General features: G+C 46.6%; 1 protein-coding gene across 2 annotated transcripts in view; it reads right to left on the reverse strand.

Moving 5' to 3' along the window:
* Positions 1 to 5,084: 5,084 nt before the first annotated feature.
* The window catches only part of TERB2 (telomere repeat binding bouquet formation protein 2), a 446,275-nt gene continuing 431,175 nt past the window's right edge, over positions 5,085 to 20,184 (reverse strand). For both annotated transcript variants that reach the window (XM_078684969.1, XM_078684968.1), the window contains one exon: positions 5,085 to 5,298. In XM_078684969.1, coding sequence (XP_078541095.1) covers positions 5,156 to 5,298 — 143 coding nt within the window. In that variant the 3' untranslated portion in view covers positions 5,085 to 5,155. The remainder of the gene's footprint in view (positions 5,299 to 20,184) is intronic.

Genomic DNA, 20,184 nt, shown 5'->3' on the forward strand with positions numbered 1-20,184 from the left:
GTTACAAGAAACTTATATAGCCCCTACGATGTGCTGGAAAATTGGTGTTAAATGGGCTGAATGTTGTCACTCCTCAACATACTCTTCTTACTCCAGAGGGGTAATGACATTGGTCAGGAAAGGCACTAACTACAAAATAAACAGATCCATCCTAGATCCCAATGGGAGATATGTAATAGTTTCTGGTGATTTGAGAGGCCAACGCTTGACGTTGGTAAATGTGTACGGCCCGAACATAGATTCCCCCGACTTTTATCAAGAAATCTGGAACCATATGCTAGAATTTGTTGGAACGAACATTGTATGGGGGGGGGGGACTTCAACGTGGCATTAGACGACACACTAGACCGATCTGAGGCCTCCATTGAGCCACACAGGCGTGCTAGAGGGAAACTATGGGACATAATGGAAAACATTCCCCTCAAGGACATCTGGAGAGTTAGGAACCCAGTAGAAACTGTAGCTACTCATGTTAATGTGACACACAGCAGTTGGTCTAGGATAGACTATTGGTTGGGGTCTGATGATGTTCTATCATGGACGAAAACACTAATGACACTACCGAGGACGGTCTCTGCCCATAACCCAATCACACTGCAATTACAGATACCACATTACACACCACCACCTTTTAGCTGGAGGTTCAACGCTAAGGCACTCCTAGACCCTCTATATGCAGACACAGTGGCCACCGCAATCAAAGACTACTTCCAATTGAATGTCGACTCAGTGGATGACCCGGGAATACTTTGGGTAGCGTTTAAGGTGACTCTACGTGGGGTTTGTATTAGCACTACAGTTGGAATACTGAAGGATATTAGGCACCAGATCACGAAATGCGAAGCCAGAATGAGGACGCTTGAGAGGGAATATGAACGGACGCAGAACATTGCTATCTTAGGTGATCTTCGGCAGGCATACACCGAATATCAGACGCATGCCTCTGAAGAATTAAAATATATCACTAAACGACCTCTAGCTAGACAATTTGGGGAGAGCGGCAGGCCCGGTAGAGTACTTGCACTGAAAATCTGTGAAGGGAGGAAACAACAATTTATCACACAAATACGGGATGATGGGGGCACGATACTGACTAAACCAGAGGACATACTCTGATGCTTTGTGGACAACTATGGTGCACTGTATGAATCCAAACACACACCGCCCCCGGAAGAACCTTTCAAATATCTGCGTGATATCGCTATTGCTTGGCTTTCCGATCAGCAGCGCGAATACCTAGCCATGCCCATTACAGTAGAGGAGGTAACAGATATCATCAAGTCCCTCCCAAACGGCAAAGCACCTGGCCCTGATGGGTATACCTGTGAGTTTTACAAGACATACGTAGACATGCTGGCTCCACATTTAGTCGCCATGTATGGCAATGCCTTTGATCAGGGTACATTACCCCTGTCGCTGCGCGAAGCCATGCTGATAACACTCTTAAAGCCTAATAAAGACCCGGATCTCTGTGAGTCCTATCGACCTCTATCCTTACTCAATGTCAACTCCAAAATACTTGCCAAGCTACTAGCGGTCAGATTACAACCCCTAATGACTAACCTTATTCTGCCAGACCAGGCTGGGTTCATACCTACAAGGGCAACGTCTCATAACACCAGGACACTGTTTGCTGTCTCCCATTATTTAACACCCAACACTAAGGCAGTGGCGGTCATGCTAGACGCCGCCAAGGCTTTCGATTCAATCGAATGGTCCTATTTACTCACAATGCTCCAACGTATGGGCTTCCCCTCTAGGTTCATCTCATGGGTAACTCTCCTCTACACTAATCCAATGGCCAGGGTTCGTGTAAATGGCTACGTTTCTGACTCCTTCCGCATCGAACGCGGCACTAGGCAACGGTGCCCGTTATCTCCCTTATTATTCGCCCTTGCGCTGGAGCCACTTGCATGTATCATTAGGCAGACGCACAATCACTCAGCGCTTCATTTCCCTGGCAGGCCATTGCATATTTCCATGTACGCAGATGATATGCTTTTATACATTAGAGACCCTGAACAGAACATGAATCCCTTACTCCGTGAATACATTAAATTTGGCAGACACTCGGGCCTACAGATTAATTGGGACAAATCCTCCATAATCCCGCTCACAGATACCACAACACGCCACGACACAGACTTCCCACTTGATTGGCAAACCGACTCTATTAGATATTTGGGAGTGTGGTACAGTAGAGACCCTGAGGAGGTTATCCGGACCAATTATGGTAAGGTATTGGATAAATAAGCAGTGAAGATTGACAGGTGGATACAATTGCCATTATCATTGGCGGATCGCATCGCCATTGTTAAAATGAATGTCCTCCCCAAACTACTGTATCTTTTCAACAATATACCGATAACGCCCCCGAAGGCAGTGTTCAAAAACATAACATCACTGGTTCTAAAACTCATCTGGGCCAGGAAGCAGGCACGCATGGACCTACGCACTCTGACGTTACCTTATGAAAAAGGCGGTCTTTGTGTCCCAGACTTCTATCTGTACTACCTTTGTGCACAGGCGCAGTATGCAGCATACTGGTACCACAAGGTCCCTTATTTGACACATACAGCGGTCGAGGAGGGGGATGCCTCTCCGATTCCGCTAACGGCTATCATTACGCATAAACGCCCGCCACTACATTCAGAGGATATTAACTCAATTGATACCACTACTGCTGCCGGGAGGTCACTGGCCAGGTTAACACAGTAATCGCCACTTTACGCACCAGCGCTGCGTCTGCACCATCACCCCCAGAATCTTCGGTCACTGCTGAACAAGTGGGTATGAATCTACTGCACCAAGCTGGCATAGACACGTTTGGAGATCTTTATTGTGAAGGTACCTTCAGCCATATAGACGATCTGTCCTACATTAGCAATTAAACCACACTATTTTGCATCACCTACTATAGATTGCAACGAGCCGTTCGCGATCTTTACCCCAACTACCCAGCGGAACCTCCTTGCCTAGAGATACTACAAGATATCATTACATCCCCCAACACATCACATCTAGTTTCACGTCTGTATAAAAAAGCCCAGAGTGAGATACCGTTCACCTCCATTTAAGCGTGGACTCGCTGGAATGAGGCGTTACCAGACCCGTTAATCGAGAAAGAATGGTACGCGTCCTGCGCGCTAATTAATTGCTCACTCCTAATGGTAACTTACGCATCCTTCATCTAAAGTATCTACATCAAACATACCACACACCATCACGCCTTCATAGATTCGGGTTACGAGAGGATGCAGGGTGTAAACGCTGTGGGGAACAGGACGCAGACTTTGTACCTCTGGCATGGTTATGTCCAAAAATACAGGTATTCTGGGGAAAAGTTGTTACGGTACTTCAGAAAATGGTAGAGGTGGAGGTCGAATGCACTATAAAGGTGCACATACTGGGTCTTCTGCCCGCGATCAAGGCAGGGAGGCGTAAGTTCTGTGCTGTCTCACTGCTTCTGGCCAAAAGGCAAGTGTCACTATGTTGGGGAAGTACGAGGGTTCCAGAGGTGAGACAATGGCTACAGGACTTGGCATATTGTAAAACTAAGCTGCAGACGTACGAGGAGGAATTACCGGTCAGATCTCGACCAAAAGACTATTGGATTTATTTAACATCTTATTTGCAAGACAATGATGTGACCGACACACTGTGAATTTGAATATGCCAAGTGTTACGTTGTGGGAGCAAAAACAACCTGACATGGGTACTAGGGTACAACGCTTATACATAAACTGTACTGACAATAACGATTTTTTCTTGTTCTGTTTATGTATTTCATACAAGATGGGACGATGAATGCAGAAATGTAATGGTTTATGCTGTATTTCCATTTGCGAATGGTTGTACTTTATTTGTTTTTTGAAACCTAATAAAAAGAATTTTAAAAAAAGGTTGCACACTTTATGTAGGTCGGTGTGGGGAAACTTCGACCCACATCGAGGACACTTTTTGAGCCAAGAGGTAAGGCCTAGGTAGGCCCAAAGGCCTTCGTCGACGACCGGAATCGAAGACTTCGAAGTGGTGAAGAATCGCGTCGATGGAGAGAGATCGAAGCAATACCATCAAACTGGGTGAGGAATGCGTGCCGAAGGAAATTCGGTTCCAAACCGGAGCGCAGGAAACACATCCAAGCCCTATGACGAAAAAAAAAAAAAAAATCTGGGCATGGAGCCGATGCCCATGCGCAATGTGGTCCAAAGGAGGAGTCACCTATCTCGTGACTTCCAAAGAACTTTTCAGGACCGCAACAAACTGCAACCATCCGGGCCCAACACTAGGTGGCGATCTATGCACAGTGTGCAATCTGCAGCTCATATGCCTCGAACATTAATGTCTTTGTCTGAAATGCAACTGGTACTCACGTAAAGCACATTGATACCTTTAAGTCTAGTTTGCACTACATAAACACCCATAAAATATACTGCTGATGCTAGGATGGTTATCACAAGGCAATGGAAAAACATTCATGCTGCACAAGTAGTATCACAATGTCTAAGAGATAATGGTCATGAATAAGTACACAATAGAGATGATTTCTTGGCGATCTGTGATCCAGTTTTGCTGTAGATGGAAGGTTGTTGTAAAGAACTGCCATGCCCTCCCAGATTGAGGACCTTGCATTTTTTTGACTAGAAGAAGGAGTCTATCAGTCTCAGGATTTAGTTTGGTATTCTGAAGATGCCAAGCCCACCAAGTGACAGTTTGTTTCACTAGATTTATAAACAGAATCTTATTATAGTGTGCTTTGGAGGGGTGACTAGGAAGGCTGGGAATCGAGGGTTGATTTTCTTCTTAATCACAGCCTTTTGATATATAAATGTATCTGTCATCAGGACTTCTCGCTATTTTGAAAAGTTTAATTATTGACTGAGTTTTTAAACAAATTTGACAATCCGGCTTTTACATCCAAGTAATTTGTGGTTTATCTGCTGAGACAAATAATGTCTTAAACAAACTTTCAATATTCATCGACATGTCCCATACATTCTATTCTGTTCCTTCACAATCAGTTAAGAAAAATTTGTTTAGAAATATGTATGAATGTAAAGCCCGAAGAGGAATATCAAGTAAAGAACTTTCTAAAAAGTTATATTGATGGGACAAAGGGTTCACAAATTATTTTAATTGAAAAAAAAAACAGACATCATTTACGTTTAAGTATATCTTTTATGCCAGAGAAAGCATGGATTTCATCTTGAATACGATATGCTACATATCCTGCTGTTCCTGGAGTGAAATCGTGGAGCTCTCCTGAATATCTGCTCAGTGAATCAACTCTGATGTATCCTAAGGAGGAAAAACACATTTTAAAAAGTGTGTTCACTTTCAACTAAATAAAAGAAAGTTATTTGCCTATGTAAATTAATATTTACATATTATTCTCAGACAATACTGTGAGAAATGGATTAATATTTGGGGTGGTTGTAAGACATCACCAACGAATAATGTCACTATGGTGTATCAGGTTCAGTTAGGCTATTGTAATTTAACCTCTGCTTAGTCATGGGTAATTGTGGGACAAAGCAGTCAGGCTTAACTTAAAAGAAACAAGTGTAAAGCATTTATCAGTATCATAACAGTTAATAAAGCAAAAAACAGCACACAATAAAAATCCCTCTCCAATGTATAGAGATAGTATAGATTTTACTGAGCAAACCAACAAAAATCCAATCAGGGCACCTGAGATATGATTTTCAGGAGATTTACAGTTTTCCAACGCCAAAAAGTGCACAGCGCCAAATGTGGGTATCTGGTTGTGCTTGACGGGCTTAAAGGTAAAAGTTAAGGCCAAACGCAATGGAGCACGGATAAGCTAGTGGGAACCAGTTTATCCCTTTAGAAAGTTTCACTTCCAACTTAGTCTCTTTCTTGAAGCAATTTTCTCATTGGCGGGCTGGCTGCTGCCTGCATCCGATGGAGGGTTCGACGACAGAGGGGTGCTGCTCGGCATTGGTCCTAGTAAAATCCTTCTTGTTGGGACTAGGAAACTTTTTGTGAAGTAGAGTGTCTTTCAGCAGGGCAACCCACCAAGTTGAATTCGACTAGCAAATTCGGGGATGAGCTATAAACAGCCTTTTAAGGATAGGTCAGTTTAGCTCCGTAGGTGTATTTGGCGGCAAGACTCCCAGGCTTAGCCCGGTCAAGGAGTCCAACAGGGTTGGAGGGGGTTGTGTGCTAAAGCCCTCTTAATCTGATGGGTGTGGTGCGCCTGATCTTTGATTTACAAAGGTCTGCAAATTGAGATTGTGCGAAAATGGTGCACCTCCTTGACTTAGGGGTAACACGGTCAAAATATCTTTATTTTTTCCTCATTTTTTAGGTCTCCTGGCGTTGAACCGCGCGAATGCGCGGTCTCGTCAGAGACCTATTGTGAGTGACTCTGCTTCCCAGGAGAGGGGACAGGAGCTGGCCACGCGCAGGGAATGGAGCGGGCCACGAGCACGCGCTCGCTGTGGCCAGCTCCTGTCTCCTCTCCTGGAAAGCTGCCACACAGCCACACCTCCCCCTTGCCGCATGCGCAGAAACAGAGACACACACACACACACGAGCGCACCTACACACACGCACGCACACACATACAGACCCCCCGCCCGCTGCCGCCGCTGTACACACAGAAGCGCACCCTCCCTCTCCCCTCCCCCTCCAACTAAGCCCCACTTACCGGCTTTGTTGAGTTCTGCAGACTCCGCGGGGCTCTCCCTCCGGCATGGGAACCCCGCGTCACCAGCACTGCTTCTCTGGCCATCCGTGGGCGCGTGTGCAGGCTTCCGGAGTGCGAACTACAAACGTCTACGCTATGACGTCATTTTGTAGTTCATCACACGGCAGGACATTGCGGCGCATCTGGGGAGCATTCGGATTTTAAATGGTGATGCTGCAGCACTTCTCACATCCCTAGTCCTGTTCTCTCCTCTGTTCCTTAGACCTCTATGCACGCAGTGCTTCGTCCTTCAGTCTCTCTAGGGTCTAGACTCCTTTCTACACTCCAGTTCTCTCCTCTCTGTTACTTGGGCCCCATCTCCCCTCTATAGCATCATTCTATTCCCTGCCTCCTCTCTATGGCATCAGTCGTCACTCTGTGTTCCGACCGCCAATTTCTCTATGCCCTTAGTCTACTTTTCATGTAGCATGTCTTTGTGCTCCTGATCGACGCTCCGTGCCTGCTGTGTTAGTTACCATGATTTCTCTCGGTTCGCAGCCTCGCTCTGCCACTTCAGTCTACACAGCTCTTTAAGGCCCTAGTTTCATCCCCACACCCCATCCTTTCGTCTGCGTTCAGTCTCAGGTGTGTTTACTATACTCCTGTTTCTTCTGTGCTCACGCTCATCCCTTTGTAATCAGCCTTTTTCAATTGCCCGGGTTTCTCTCCATGCCAGTGTCTTTCCTTCAATCCCCTATGCCACCGAGTGTAGCGCTCTATTCATATCCACTGCATTCCTACCGCTAACCATTCCCAGGTCATACAACTTAAATAAAGTCACCCTTTATTCACAAAACGTTGTATTTCCCACATCGATTGCGATTATGGGCTTGTTACAGTGCCAAGAATGCCTTCGCGGAAGCGTCAGGGCGCTAGAACTAGGAGAGAGCCGAAGGGCAAAGGGCATCTGTTAAAAACATCTGTTACAGGACAGTTAGACCCAGTCTACCGCCCCCCTCCCTCCCCCATAGACATCATAGGGACTACAGAGGGTAATTTCAGTTCTCCGCGTCGAACTAAAACAAAACACTAGCAGACGGACACGTATCCCGTATTTACATCTCATTTAGCCCCAGTGTGCCCCGTGGAGACAATTCTATAATTGTTTTTGAGCAGTTAATTATGTGGAGGTTGGTGAAAGGGGTTAATCTTTATTAAGTGCTACCAATTTAAGGCAAATGACGGCAGGCCTAGGGAAATAAAGCATTTGCCCACGATCACACAGCGAGCAGGTGGAGGCTATAAGTTAGTTTGACAGCTGCTGAAAGAGACAATAGACCAAATCTCTGCAAGGGCTTTAGGCGTTGCGTGTCAAGAACAGGAACACATTTGAAAGGCTTATTCTCAGATCAATAGAGGAGCGCAGCTATCAATAGCGCAGCAGGTGCAGCGGCACTGAGACCGAGTGGCTTAATTCACCAAATTATGTCAGTTTTCTTTTTTTATTACCAAACGAAGGGATAATGGGTCGGACTTTAATCAGGTTCACATGGTACAAGCATTTACCCTTAGGGAAGCAGGGTGCATTTTCTTTGAAAAAGGTGAGTGTGCTCTTATGTAGTAAGTTTTACAGAAACCGCTGTATCCGAGTAAAGAGTTACCATCTCTAGCAGAGGCGCAACTAGAGCCAAATTTCGGGGGAGGGGGGCTAAGAAAAAATTTCGGGGGGGGCTGAACCTTTAATCAGTATGCAGAGTGGAGCTGCATGGCCTCCAACAAGGGGTGAAACAACATCAAGGCCTAATTAACATTCATATAGTCTTTTAAAGACCTGTAAAACGTTTGGGTGCGGCTGTGTGTGTGCCCGTGATCTGTCTCATCCCGGGCTGCCACACACGACGGGGGGGGGGGGGGCTGAAGCCCGGTGAGTTCAAAGGGTGTTGCGCGCCTGATCTCTAGCCCATGCCCATCCGACCCCAACGACCAGTAGCCGTCCCCTATCCCCCACATCTCGTTCTCTCACTCCCTCAACCTAACCCCTCATCTCTACTCTAGCTCTAAGCCAGACTAGCTCTCTCATCGCCTTGACTCCCGTCCGTTCCCTGTCTAAACTCTCACCCATCCCTCTCGTGCCTAGCCACGTGCTAACTAACCCTTCTCACTACTCCTCGTTCACTGCGTCTCACTCCTCAATTTTCTAGCTCCCATATACTAACTCATCCACCAACTAAGTAGCGCCTTTCATAAATTGGAACCTCAGTGGCTCGGAGTTTAAATCCGGACTCACCAGGTGCTGTGTACTCATTCAGCAATCATTGATGTACATGCCAATTCCCCGGGTATTCCTGGGGCCCTCGTGTATGACAGTTTCCTGTATAACCCCGTCCCATTTCTTAACCCCTTCGCGCCTGTAGCTCCCGTTGCAATGGTCCTCCCAGCGTGGTCGGGGTCATTGTGTGTGTGTGAGTGCAGGGGTGACCCCTGGGCACGTGCCGAGGCCAGCGGGGCTCACGTTAACCACTGAAAGTAACAGCGCAGTCACTACCCTCGACTCGGTGGTCTCGTTGGCGGCCTTGGGTCTCTGGCTGGGGCTGTCAAGGGGAAGGTCACACTTTCTGGAAGTTTGGCTTTTGTGCCACACGTCATGCTAACCTCAGGACAAAAGCGACGGTTGTCTTTGTTAGTTCTCTTCCCATCACCAGCTACTTTCTGCACTTCGTTTCCGCTCTATTTCCGCCCGGCATAACGTGTAACTAGTTCCGGAGCCGCTGCTGCGTGTGGTAATAACCTGTATCATCTCTTTTCTTGAGACCAGCCTGTCTTCTCCAGCTGAGGCTATTTAGCAATGCCAAAAGCTCAAACTTAATTACTGGGAGACCTATTGCATTGCAAATGCTTGTTCCTCTTTGTATGTGTGCTGCATTATGCAGCACAAATGCAAATAGGAAAATGCCTTTAAGTATTGTTTTTGTGCATTAAGGTATCTCTTTCCGTACAGAAACAATCCTGCCCATAATGAAGGCACCCTTGCACCATGGTGCAAGGATGGCTGCGTGGGCGCTAGGCAGCCACAAGTGCTCCAGCGCTAGGAGACAGCAGAAATACATCATATTATAACATTGTCACTTTTATGCTCTCCCATTTACCAGCAACGCAGCAAGTTGTGCAGCTGTGTTGCACTGCTTGAAAGAATATTAAACCTGCTGCTTAGTTTTTAGCCAGTATTGGAATTTTAAGAAGCAAAACCGCCCCACCCCCGTCCCCCAAATTGCTGTGGGTGAAATGTTCCAGACTTCCTAATGGACACTGAATCACCGTAACACCGTTTCCATTTCAAAAAGAAAGAAAAATGTCTTAATTTTTTGCATTTATATAGCACTTGCTTACCTTTTTTACGCAAAACATACAATATAATTTGTGCTTTGTGCCTTTTTTTGCTTGTATAGACTCAGCCTAACAGTCTAGTTGGAAATAGGGCAGAGATCGAATTTCAATTGCAGATGCTGTCTCAGTCTTGCAGTGTTAATGTGCAATCATTATCTTGCGTTTAAAACAATGAGGAATGCTAAAGTGTATTGCAATGCAATAGGTCTCCCAGTAATAGCGAGAGCCCCCATACGGGGTCTGTGAATTAGCATATTTAGAATCACAAGTGACCTTCACCCCTTTTTTTAAGACACCTTCTAGCAGCATTAGATTCAGAATGTGTCTCTCTAAAGAAAAGATTTATGTTTTCCCCGACACCCTCTTTCCAAACAGTGCTCTGCCCAGGGATTCCCTGAGACAAGCACCCATGGACAGTTACGGCTTCTCCGCTAAGGTGGAGGAGCGTTACCCTACTGAGCAGGTCGAAAAAGAAAAAAAAAATGATAATAGCTCATTGTTATTATCATTTTATTTTTTCCATTGCTCAGCTGGGTAGGGTCACGGCTGCTCTGCTCACATCAGCCAAACCGCCATGCGCACTTTACATATTCTCCATGCAAGCTGCGCAACAGCCTGCATGGAGAACATGCCCAGCATTGAGTTCTCTCGCTGAGTGCCGATCCATGGAGCTCAGATCAATCACAATGCTGCATTGCAGTGTTGTGATTGGCTATGTGGAAGTTGGGAGCAGGGTGCTCTGCCTGCTGCCCTGGAGGCAGGCAGAAGAGGACCCAGAGGTGGCAGAGGTGGTGGCGGGCGGCAGACAGCTAAGTGAGTATTTGAATTATTAATTCATTTCCCGCCGCCTTCAAATACCAGCTGCCACTGCCCATGAAGCTGAGCCCAGGCTACAGCATACGATGGAGAAAGGGATGGAGTGGGGTGGGGTGAGGTGGGGGTTCTGAAGCCTTTTTGTCCCAATGTGCTGTGTGAGCCTGCCTACCACATATTCCAGTGCGGTAACATTGTGGCTTCCGGAAACAGTCACCCGTACATTGTAATACATGGACTGGATTGGAGGTGAGCATCCACACTTGAACACATGCCTCATTTGGGGAGACTGTTTTCAGTTCTCGAAGAGATTGGAGCCCAGATGGTAGAAGTGAGAGTGGCACTACAGACATTTTGCAAGATAGATCTCACGATTCCTCAGTCACCAGTCACCAGAGGGGAATATAGTTCTCATCAACCAATGTTAGGCAGAAGGAGGAGTTAGATGCATGGCCATATTTTGATATTTATGTCCTTCCCGTCTTATATCAACAAATAATGGAAAAGGGGTAAAGAGAGCAAACACATGAAGAATAAAGTGTTATAGTATCTCCAGTATCCTAGCACAGAAACCCCTATACTTAGTTCATGCTGAACAAGATTCCTTGCTAAAAATCCCTTTTAATAACATAAACCTTCAAAGAAAGATAGCCGTCGTGAAATCTGCCACCCAGAGCGGGATAAGCACAATGTAATGGAGAATCAAAAAGTTATAAAACAAAATTTAAAAGCTAAAATAAAGATCCAAAGCAAAAAAATACTAAACTACTCCCTAAAGCAATGTTATACTATGGAATCTAATCATTTCAAATTCAAGCCCAACCCCGGTTCAACTAATAGGGATACAGCAAAATACAGCAAAAGAAATTTACTTTGACAACATTTGAAGAGGGAAAAAACCCCATAAAACTATGTCCCGTAAATAAATCCAATTATTTAAAAAAATCCCTCAACTTGCAGAAACCTATTCAGTGAATTTCAAATTAATAACATTTATAAAGATCCTAGCTGGAAGTCAAGTAAACAAGCATTGGCATAGCTAATATGTCTCGCCTTTGGGATCATATAAGTGGTTAGCCATGCAGCATTCAAGCTGCGAGTTTACAAACATTAGAAAGAACACAGAGCAACCAGTCACATATTGTTTAACAGTGGTAGTTGCGCTGGACAATTTTTTAACCATGTGTGCTTGAAGGTTTGCGCTTATAAATTGGCTTGACCTAAAAACAGGAGGAGGATGGGAAAACGCGGAGAGAGAGGAAGAAGTGGAGGTAAATGAGGAATAGGTGGAGAAGGGTAAGCAAAGAGACATGATGAAGTGATACGTAGAAAGATGGAGCAATACAAGTGAGAGTGGAGAGAGAAGGGCGGCGAGATGAAGGGGAGAAGGGAGATTAGTGTAGAGATTAATGTTAAACGGTGACATGGCGGCAAAAGCAGTTAATAAAAAGAGAGCGCATTACAGGCCACAAACAGCTTTAAATTACTCTGTGTATTGCTAGGAGCGAGCTGGCTGTAGAAGGGTGTGGGGAACAAGAAGGGGTGGCGGGGGTGCGAGGGGGAGGTCAGGGGAAGCAGTGGGGGAAGAGGAAGGGGGAAATGTATTGGTAGGGAGGAGGGGGAGAATCGGGGAGGGAAAGAGAAGGCCGTGGAGAGAGGATGTGGGGAGAGAGGGTCAGAAATTGAAGGTGCATGGCATGGAGCTGAGAGGACGGGGGCAGAGGAGAGAAGGCAAGCGTCTGTCTGCGAGTGACCCCAAACGGGACGCGTCACTTTGTGTTAGTTGCCCAGACACCAAAACCACTTTTGTGTGTGTGCAGAGGTGACAAATACTGACAGGCAGAGGATGAGCGACAGGCGAGGGGCCCACGCTGCCCATTCCTACCACCTCTGCAGCCAATATATCTCCTGTGTCCATCCATGTCACGGAAGGGGCTGGCCGCGATCCAGCCATGTAATTACTGTCAGGGGCACAAAAGAAACAAGTGTTTCTTAATTGTGAATAGGAACAACAAACAACGCCCCATTGTGTTTACAGAGAATTAGTAGCAGAGGAGTGGCAGATGCGTAACACATCTCTGTTTGAGAGAAGGCACGCCGGCAGCCAGTGGGAGCTAATGGTGCCTGCAGACCCTTTACAAGACAGTCCCTACTTGTGGTCTTTACTTAAACGACACTTCTCACAAGGCAACGGCTGCTGCTATACTTAACCGGGACAAAGAGGTGCAGCTAACTGGGAGGGCTGCAATGAGGTCAGGGAGGTATTTACTCGTCGTCATTGGCAAAAAAAGCCTCATGCAGCGCATTCACTGTAATGGCGGCTCATGTAAAGAAAGGGGCACGGCCGCCATTAACATGAAAGCGCAGCATGGGGCGCTTTCACTAACTAAAGTTAAAAGAAAACAAGCGCGGTCGCGAAAGTGACCGACCGCGCAGGGTTAATTAGTAACCTGAAGTAACCTGATCCTGGAATGCAGCTTGCACACTGAGTGCCGCTGCTCGTTCCCGAGCACCAAAGGCCATGGGAGTGAACGTTTAAAGAAAAGGCGGGACATACCACCACCTTTGGCCATTTGAGTGCTTTCATTTTTGAAAGCCACACGCAATGGCCAATAAAATGTGTGGGAGGAGTCCGACCCACACGGAGAAGTCTCTTGGAAGTCTGGAGTGATTCCAAGAGGCCCTCTCCTAGAGCAGTGCATGCCTGCTGCGCTAGGCTTGACCTAAAAAGGGTACTTTCTGTTCCTCTTTGGCCAAAAAACCACTATTCAAAGCCACAGATGCCTCAACAGTTCTGTGATTAGTAATAAATTCTGAAAGAATATATTTCCCTGCAACATCGTTCAACTAACAGATTTTAAAACCTCACTCCAATCGAACCTTGTAGCACACAATGGTCCAGCACACTAATTTTATAAGTACATTCAAATATTTCAATAATAATGACAAAAAATTAACTTTTTATGTTCAGGTTGATGAAGACCGCAATTCAGTGGAGTTGTATGCAGTTCACTCTTTGTTTTTCTGCAAATAAAAATACTGTAGCGCAGCCAGTGCGTTTCGTCCTTCACGGACTTCTTCAGGGCAGAAAAAATAGTAAAGATGGAATTAGGTCTTTAGCAAGTGTTTTAAGTCTCTCCCCAGTGGCATCCAACTTGAATTCAGATTGCCTTACAAATTCTCTGTCTTTTCTTCTTTTTAATTATGTAAATTCTGAATGAAGCTGCAGCAAAAGTACTCCTGTATCAAGGGTGCTCCTGTATCCAGTATTCAATCCTATCGTGAAGTTCTTCATACGAGATTTCGGGTCGGCTCCGTAGCGTGGCGTCCTCAGTGGTCGAGAGGATAGGTGCAATTGTGCTTGACCCCATTCCCCATTCTTTCTCCTTTTGCAACTCCAATCGCTACCTTGACTATGGACCAATATCTCTCTCTAGGGGAAAATGAGGGAATAAAATGTATCCAACCTTCACCTGGAGGCCAAAAGGTTGGAGCAGTGTTAACGAATGACGATTTATTGAACTAATTTTCTTATTTTTAATTTGACCATTTTATGAATCAATACGCTGCATTATTACATAACTGTGTAAGTTCAACTGTGTTCTCATGTATTATTACAATGTTCGTTGTTCTCAACTACATAGAAAAGTTTTAAAATCCTATTTCTGAAATATACAGGGTTGTAGGCCTGACCGCAATTAATTTTATGGTTAGTAGGCACATTTTAGGCGTGAAAATTGTTCTGCTCATTATTTAATTTCTGTAAAAAAGCCATTTTTAACTTTGTAATAGTGTTTTCTTGAATTTAATTATGGGCAATGTAGCTTAACACACTATTTTTTTTTTAAAATAAACTTGTTTTTGTAAACTGTAGTTTTTTTGCATCAGTGTTTTTTTCAGTTAGTGAAAATGTCAGAGGTTGAACATATGACTGGGTTGTTTGTTGTTATGGTCATGAGGTGTTATCAGACAATCATACATAAAGAAAACTCCTTATCTACAAGCATCTGATAGCACTTTGGGTATCGTACTATGGTGTTGTACACTTTTGCCCTAAAATGTTTTGACCTTGCTCTTGTGTAAAGTATTAGTTTTTATGTAGTGCAAAACTAGCCAGGTAGCAACAGAGTGTGGTTCCTCAATTGAGGATTTACATACCCTTAAATTTCACAATGCAAATATGCTATTACGAACAAAAGGCTGGCATAGCTCTCCGCTAGTCTCAATCTCAGCCTTAATTTTTAGGTCGAGCCGGGGCAGCGCATGCGCTTCTCTGCGAGGTATTATGTATTCAGGTATGGACTTGAAGCTCTGCCCATCTTTTCAATTGGCTCCTGTTACTGTCCTTTCTAAATGGTTACTTATGACTTATGAATTGGCTTAGTAGTCCCTCCTTAGTATCGCCTAGACTACATCTGTAACTTGCCATGAGGACTGGCCTTTTTACTTGATATGTTTTCTTTCGTCTACAAGCACTATTTTCTTGAATGATTTCTCCTATTCCACACATGACGTGCTCCCCTGTAACGCAGCAGCGCGTCCACTTTTATACTTTGCTAGTAATGGCGCCTGCGTCATATTTACAAAACCAGCTTGCACATTTTAATCAATATTAAAGAATTTTGGCAGCGCTGTTCGCTTTAACTATAGGGGCTGCCATCTTTTTTTTTGTCGAAGTACTAGCCAACGGCAGCTGCACGCTTAGAGTGGGGAGGCGCACATTTTGCACTTAAAGTCGTGCGGCTGCCATTGGCTAGTACTCAGTACTCCCGATCCCCCAAGCCATGCCCAACATCATCTCATTACTCACACTTGCCCGTCTCCACAACCCCTCCTAGGTTGAAATTTTAAGCTATTGGTATTAGAAATGACAATGTCTTTTATTTATGTGTTAATTTTCTAAATAGATGAATAAAAAGCATTGTCATTTACAATGCCAATAGCATAAACTTACGCAAATGGGAGACCTGTTGCGTTGCAAATGCTTATTTTTCAGGGTGAAAGAGATCAAGAACAGCTTACAGTTGCCCTGGCTCCTGTTTATTCTCAGGCTACATTGACCTCAAAATGGTGTGGGCTTTAAAAAAAATAAAGCAGTTGATACTAGTGCAGACACCAAACAAGTCAATGAGACTGTTGCATATTGTCAAACGTTTTTTAGATAATTGTATTACAATTCACACATGTTCACAATTATCTATGCACACTATAGTTGCAATTCCTAATAATGTAGATTGTAGCATTTGTTTAAGTGGGAAAGAGCCTGGCATTGATTACTTGATTGACTGGATTGTTGTTAAGGCCATGAGGAGTTATCATAAAGTATAATACACTCTTTATATGCGAGTGCCTGACAGTACATTGGGTATTGTGTTGTGGCATCATACATTTTAAATTCTCTCTATGTAAAATTATTAGATGTAATGCATGGCACTGTACATTTTGTAATATGGTATTCTATATGTCAAAACTTTAGTAAGTCAGTATGGTGGATGTGAGGGTTATGTTTAGCATAGGGTGGTGATCAGTAAGATGTGGCGTAGAGGCCAGAGCTGTCAACTTTGGAACTGGGAAATCAGGTTCGAGTCTCAGCGTCGGCTTAACATTCTGTGGTTCAGGGCAAATCACTTAATCTCCTCCTGCCTACAAAATTGATTGAGTCCTTATGTAATCTAACTGGTGCTCATATAAAGCACTCCAATACCTTCGGGTCCAGTTTGCGCTATAAAAAACTAACACAACATTGTGAACTTCATTTCTTGAGGTTTTGTGGAGTAGACACTATAGACACGGTCAACCCTAACATCCCTTTAACTTTACCTTATCTGGAATTCCATTCATATTTATGGATTTATAGCTTTATTGCTTTATTATTTAAATTTGAAGAGTTTTGTTAGGGCTCAAAGATGTTTGAGCAAATTTTATAGCATTAAGCTACTTAATGCTATTAGTGGTTCCTTGTTATTTGTTGTCAATCACAAACATCTTTTAATTCCAGACACACAGTACTTTAATGTGTGTTAACTGAAGGCCACAAAAGTTTGATTATGTTTAGACTGTTGATCTGTTTTGTTCAATGTTGGAAACAACAGGGAGCACTGTAATGATTTTCTGAGTGTGCCACACTCTACCTGCACCCTGAGGTGATGCTGCAGCTGGGTGCAGGGCACCATCTGATAACCATGATATATAAAGCCCCTAAGTCAGATATGGCCATGCCATTACTGAAAAGTAGGCAAGAGGCAGAAAATCAATCAATCCATTTGTAAAGCGCGCTACATACCTGTGAGGGTCTCAAGCTGCTGGGGGTGGGGGGAGGGGGAAGAGGAGAGGGGGCTGCTACTGATCGAAGAGCCAGGTCTTGAGAAGTCTTCTGAAGGCCAGTAGGTCCAGGGTCTGTCGTAGGCCGGTACGGAGAGTGTTCCAGGTCTTGACGGCGAGGTAGGAAAAGGATCTGCCGCCGGCGGTGGTTTTCCGGACGCATGGAACTGTGGCGAGGACGAGGTTGGCCAAGCAGAGGCTGTGGGTGGGGGTGTAGAAGCTGAGTCGTCGTTGAGGTATGCTGGTCTGGCGTTGTGTAGGGCCTTGTGTGCGTGGATGAGGAGTTTGAAGGTGATCCTGTTGTTGACGGGGAGCCAATGCAGGCCTTTCAGGTGGGGTGTGAAATGGCTGCGTCGGGGGACGTTGAGGATCAGTCGTGCTGAGGCGTTCTGGATGCGTTGCACCCGTTTCAGGAGCTTGGTTGTAGTTCCTGCGTAGAGGGTGTTCCCGTAGTCCAGTCTGCTGGTGACTAGGGCCTGGGTGATGGTTTTCCTCGTGTCGGAGGGGATCCATTTGAAGATCCTGCGGAGCATTCGGAGGGAGTGGAAGCAGGAAGCGGAGATGGCGTTCACCTGCTGGGTCATGGAGAGGGCGGAGTCGAGGATGGCCCCCAAGTTGCGTGCGTGGTCCGTGGGTTCTGGGGCTGTCCCCAGCGATGTTGGCCACCAGGAGTCGTCCCAGGCTGAGGGGGTGGGGCCCAGGATGAGGACCTCCATCTTGTCTGAGTTCATCTTCAGCCTGCTGTCTTTCATCCATTCGGCAACGGCCTTCATTCCTCTGTGGAGGTTGGCTTTGGTGGTGTGGGGGTCTTCGGTGAGGGATATGCTCAGTTGGGTGTCATCGGCATAGGAGATGATGTTGAGGCTGTGTTGTCGTGCGAGGTGGGCGAGTGGTGCCATGTAGATATTGAACAGCGTCAGGCTGAGGGAGGATCCCTGTGGAACGCCGCAGATGATCTTGGTGGTCTTGGAGCGGAAGAGTGGGAGGCGGACGCTCTGAGTTCTGTTGGAGAGGAAGGATGTGGTCCAGGCCAGGGCTTTCTCTTGGATTCCGGCGTCATGGAGGCGTGCTGTTAGGGTACGGTGGCAGACCGTGTCGAAGGCTGCCGATAGGTCCAGAAGGATGAGGCCGGCTGTTTCTCCTTTGTCCATCAGTATCCTGATGTCGTCGGTGGTGGCGATGAGGGCGGTCTCGGTGCTGTGGTTGCTGCGAAAGCCGGACTGAGATGGCTCCAGGATGTTGTTGTCTTCGAGGTAGCGGGTCAGCTGTCTGTTGACGATCTTCTCTGTTACTTTCGCTGGGAAAGGGAGCAGGGAGATGGGCCGGAAGTTCTTGAGGTCGTTGGGGTCTGCCTTGGGTTTCTTCAGTAGGCCGTTGATCTCGGTGTCCTTCCAGCTCTCTGGGAAGGTTGCCGTCTCGAAGGAGATATTGATTGTTTTCCGGAGATGGGGTGCGATGGCGGTGCTGGCTTTGTTAAAAACGTAGTGAGGGCATGGGTCGGATGGGGATCCGGAGTGGATGGAGTTCATGGTCTTGATGGTGTCTTCGTCCCTGACGTTGGACCAGGCGGTCAGGCGACTGGTGCGGGTGGTGGTCGCAGGGGTGGTGGTCTCGGCGGTGGGTGTGGGGGTGGTGGTGTTGAAGCTTTCGTGGATGTCGATGATCTTGTGGTGAAAGAAGGTGGCCAGTGAGTTGCACAGGTCTTGTGATGGTGGAATGTCGTTGGTGTTGGAGCTGGGGTTGGAGAGTTCTTTCACGATGTTGAAGAGTTCTTTGCTGTTGTGCGCGTTGCTGTCTAGGCGGTCCTTGAAGGCGGTCCTGATGAGTTAGTGGTGTCAGGTCTCCGTTAGGAAGGCGACGTCGGGGGTGGTTGAGTCTAGGAGGTCCCAGAGTTCGATGGCGTGTTTGCGAGCGGAGCGGGAGTTGAGGAGGATGCATCGGAGGTGGTTGGGTTCTCTGGTTGGAGGTTTGGCGGGCCGGGTGCTAGTGAAGCTGCAGTTCCGGCAGGTGAAAGGTCCTTTAGTGCGCCTCGGTGTGGCTTGGTAGCAGGTGAGATCATGTCCGGGGTTGAGTGCGTGGAGGGTGCCGGAGTCGTAGTGCAGTCTGGTGGTGGTGGCATCGGGGTACAGGGGTTCTGGCGCGGTCCAGGTGCGGACGGGCGCAGACGGGCTTGCGCACGCCAGCGGCGCGCCCGCTGCGCGCGGCATCCTCCATATAAGGCGAAGTGGGAGGGAGGAGCAGCTGGGAGGCGGGAGCGAGGTGGCGAATGGGCAGCGGGAACGGGTCGCGGAAGGAAAAAGGGGTGGGGCCACAGTGGAGCAGTGGTGGGAAGCGGGACGGGAATACGGCGGGGGGTGCAGGACAAGGGGCGCTGGAGGAACAGTAGATACAATACAATAATGGCAGAACAGTTAGCAATCAGGCAACAACAGGTAGAGAATAAATAGCGATCAGGAAGCAACTGAACAGAGCCAGCGGCGGACTCACAGCAGTGGAGGGCAGCACGGGGGAGTCACGAGCGCACAGGAGGGGCCGTGCGGCGTGGGGTGCGACCTGGCCTGCGATCAGGGACGACTTCTGCAACACCAAATTCTAAATCATACAGTTTAATTTCTTCTACAGCACATAATTGACTTCGGCTTAGGGCTGAGCGGAGACGCTCTATAGATAACCTGAAAAATAGACCTCTTGGAGAACATCTCACCACGTCTAGTGTAGAGTTGACCCCAATAGATGATGTCCCAATCCTGTTGAGGGATTGTACAAAAACTCCCCTAGCGTCACCCACGAGTTCTACCCCAGTGAGCAGCATAAGCCCAAGCAAGGTGACTATTGATCTAATTTCTCAACCTCCCCCAGCTCTGAAATCTAGGAAAGCTAAACCTAAGCCAGCTGCAGCACATGGAGTTTTTGGGCCCCCCCCAAATAAACGCAGGAGAAAGGCGAAGGGTGCTCTGGGAAAAAACAAACCCAAAACCCCTCACTCCGAGTTTGGGAAGCCATCTAAACCCCCC

This window comes from Lissotriton helveticus, chromosome 3_2, assembly GCF_964261635.1.
Source record: "Lissotriton helveticus chromosome 3_2, aLisHel1.1, whole genome shotgun sequence".
Lineage (NCBI taxonomy): Eukaryota > Metazoa > Chordata > Amphibia > Caudata > Salamandridae > Lissotriton > Lissotriton helveticus.